This window comes from Drosophila navojoa, chromosome 2 (genome assembly GCF_054131105.1).
Source record: "Drosophila navojoa isolate 15081-1374.11 chromosome 2, UAZ_NAV_1.0, whole genome shotgun sequence".
NCBI lineage: Eukaryota > Metazoa > Arthropoda > Insecta > Diptera > Drosophilidae > Drosophila > Drosophila navojoa.
In genome coordinates, this window is record NC_142890.1 from 16,031,338 (window position 1) to 16,034,551 (window position 3,214).

At 40.2% G+C, this 3,214-nt stretch overlaps 1 protein-coding gene across 7 annotated transcripts in view; it reads right to left on the reverse strand.

Moving 5' to 3' along the window:
* LOC108659685 (Lipophorin receptor 2) overlaps positions 1–2,163 on the reverse strand; it is a 41,464-nt gene extending 39,301 nt beyond the window's left edge. For 4 of the 7 annotated variants that reach the window (XM_089264605.1, XM_089264592.1, XM_089264572.1 and 1 more), the window contains exons 1-2: positions 1,935–2,163; positions 246–849 (exon numbers count right to left, since the gene is read on the reverse strand). In XM_089264605.1, the coding sequence (XP_089120731.1) occupies positions 246–786 (541 nt within the window). In that variant the 5' untranslated portion in view covers positions 787–849; positions 1,935–2,163. Of the gene's footprint in view, positions 1–245; positions 850–1,643; positions 1,667–1,934 lie in introns of those variants that run through there. The other 3 variants (XM_089264600.1, XM_089264582.1, XM_089264568.1) reach the window with 2 other exon arrangements.
* Between the last annotated feature and the right edge of the window lie 1,051 nt (positions 2,164–3,214).

Consider the following 3,214-nt stretch of genomic DNA (forward strand, 5'->3'; position numbering starts at 1 on the left):
TATTCCAAATAAACCAATTCATATAACTAAATAAACGTTGGGAAATTGGAGACTTGGTGGCCTGATCGGCAAGCAATGCGAAACTGAATCAACAAAAGTCGAGGCAAGTCGCACGCACACCCAGTGAAGTCAAGCTGTGCTTATAAATATCTACATCATTATACTTATTCATCAAGCTGAAGGCCCTAGTAGTCGGTGCTTAGACTTAACTTAGTTAACTTTAGTTTTATTTAAACTCCACTTACATATATCCAACGGCGTGTTTATCTTGCCCGAGACATTCTGGAAGGAAAAGTTGATCCCTTTGCTGTTGAAGAAGGATGAGCCGAAGCTGTTGCCACTGGCACTGCTCCCACTTATGCTATTCGCTGCGGCGGGCGCTGAGCTCTTGAGCTTGTCGAGCTGCGGGCCCAGCGTCGTCGTCTTCATGATTCTCTCGAGCAGCGCCGATCCGCTCAGATTTGACATGATTAAACTGGGGCTGGGCGCCGATGCGGTCACCTGGGCGGCATTCATGGCGGCGGCATTGCAGAATTTGCTTATGCTCAGTATCGATGTGATGAAGATTAAGTGGAACGACGACGTGAAACTGAAGCTGATCAGCTGCTGCACGCGGCTCTGATAGTTGCTGCTGCTGCTGAAGAACGCGCTGACTTTTGGCGGCGTATCCACAGCGTTGCTACTGTTGCAATTGCTATTGTTGTTGTTGCTGTTGCTGTTGTTGTTGCTGTCGCTTATGTCTATTGTAATTGCTGCTGTGTCTGCCGTGACTGGGAGTTCATCCATTTTATGCTTAAACTTTGTGATTGATAAATTGATTTTAAATTGAGTTCGAATTGGGTTTTCACTCTGAAACGGGGATGGAAAAAGCACACAGTTTTTTATTCACTTTTCCTCACGCAATTTTCTCGAGTATTTTATATACTATTCATTATTAAATAATATCGCGACGTCTACGTCAGCTGTTCGAGCGACGTCCGAATGAAAAAGTACAGACGAAAGAAAGAAAATAAAATATAACGAACTCTTGCCAACCGAAAAATAATAATGAAGAAGAATCATACAGAGAGCCAAAAGACATGATAAATTTTTGGGGATTGTATCGAATGTGAAGAGCGTGCAAGAGTAAAAGAAACTTGCGGAACAGCAAAAATAAAAGAAAAAGAAATATCATACGATGTTGCAGAAAGTCGAAATACAGTATACAGGCAAGCGTTGTTTTGGAGTATGCTGTGCTAGGGATACCCTGCAAAGTGCTCAATTGTAAGCAAATATACTTATAATTGTTTATTAAAAAATTAAGCGATAGAAACACAAAAAGTGTGATTAAATCTAAAGTTTATGAAACGGAAATTCTTATGGCATGTCGGCCCATTCATTGCTTGACATTGCAGGGTATTTTAGAGGCATACAAAGATTGCAAAATATATAAGGGCGACGACTTATTCATGTGGCCAAACGCTTTCAGCTTGGTTTATGCAGGTTTTACAAGGTAAACCCTAAACATGAAGCATTCGAGTTTCGACTTGTCACGCTGAATGGCTTATGGAATGAGTAGATCGTACTCATAACCACCCTACAAATATGAGTCACAGTATAAAGACATTATCTATGAATCGTTATCGAAGATCCCTGGCGCCTACACTCCAACTGAAGTAGCTTCTGGTCTTGTCCAATCGGTGAACATTTTCGACATTGTACTTATTTTAGTTTATGTTAAAAAACGAATGATTTTCTTAATATACACTTCTTTTTATATTTAGTTTGTTTTTTGGCAAATGCAAAAAAATGCGACCTCGAAATACACGTGTTCCGCATAAGATATATCGGATATGCCGCACAAGTAGAGAGATTTACGCAAGTCAGCTAAATAATCTCATACGTTAGCAATTAGCACTTGGTCTTCATATTAACATTTGGATGCCGCTCTCTACCTTTTCTCTATTGGCTCTGGCTTTATCGTTTGGATTACAAAATATTTATGTTATTTGCTTTTGGGCTGGGGAGACATTTGCTACTCCGGCATTTATATATCGTGCACACAAAATTTGATATTTGTATTTGCTGTCAGCTAGGCGGCTGCTCGACTGTCCCGTAATAATGCCAGTAACAACGATACGACTGTGCCGACCGCACGACGTTTAACGACTGATCTACCAATGCGAACCAACTGCAAACGAGGCAGCCCGATGTTCGTTCGTTTGCCCCTCGGCGCACGATCGCCACGCGTACATAACAGATGCTTTTGACAGTTGTGTCGAAAGCGAGAGAGAGAGAGAGAGAGAGAGAGAGGAAGAGCAAGCGCGAATGAGCACAGCAAGAGCGAATCAATGTGCGTGGAAGAGTCAATGCAAAGAGCAGGTGGTTGTAAGCCCATGTGACACCAAGAGAATGCTCTTCGCCAAGCGATCGACCAGTTGCCGGCGCAGATCACATAGCTAACCAATCTTGCTCTTGCTATATGCTATAATACTTTTCGCCTTCATTGGTTCTTGGCATAGGTCAGAAACCATGACATGCATATGTTAATTGCATAGAGCTATCAAGCTTGTAAGTAGAATATATCAAACGAATACCTTTGCGAGTGGAATAGAGTTGGATTTTGTGATCTATGCAGTATTACATTGTATTGTAGCACCTTGAACATTTGGACGCATTTTTTATTTTGCTCGTTAGAAATTCTTGTAAGTAGTTTTCTCAAAAGGTAAACGAAATAAAAGTAGCGAAATACATATTCAAATAGACCTGCCTAGCCAACAGCGTGATTAGGCGTTTTTGTGGCATTTGCATGTTGCATAAAATTCCGATAATGTCAGACAAGAAGGTCTACGATAGGCGAAATTGTGGCTGGCAACAGGGGAAATTCATATTAACATTTATAGTTATTCGTATATTATATGACTTATACGTGATAGGTGATATAGTATTTAGTGATATGTTTGACTATAGAGAAATTGGATAGATATTGGAGGGAGAGAAAGAGAATCTTCTATGTCTGGGTTATCTATTCGTACAAGTCGCTATGCGAAAAAGCTTTGAATTATTCAAGTACTTTTTGTTGCACTCTTTGAATTTGATGGTCGATTTTGGCAATTCAAATGAATAATGAATAGAGCCTAACCTAGTATATTTCCATGCTAAAACTTTCTATTTATAGAACGATGAAGAACCTGTAAAACAACGACTTATATGCGATATAGTAAAACAAACGAAA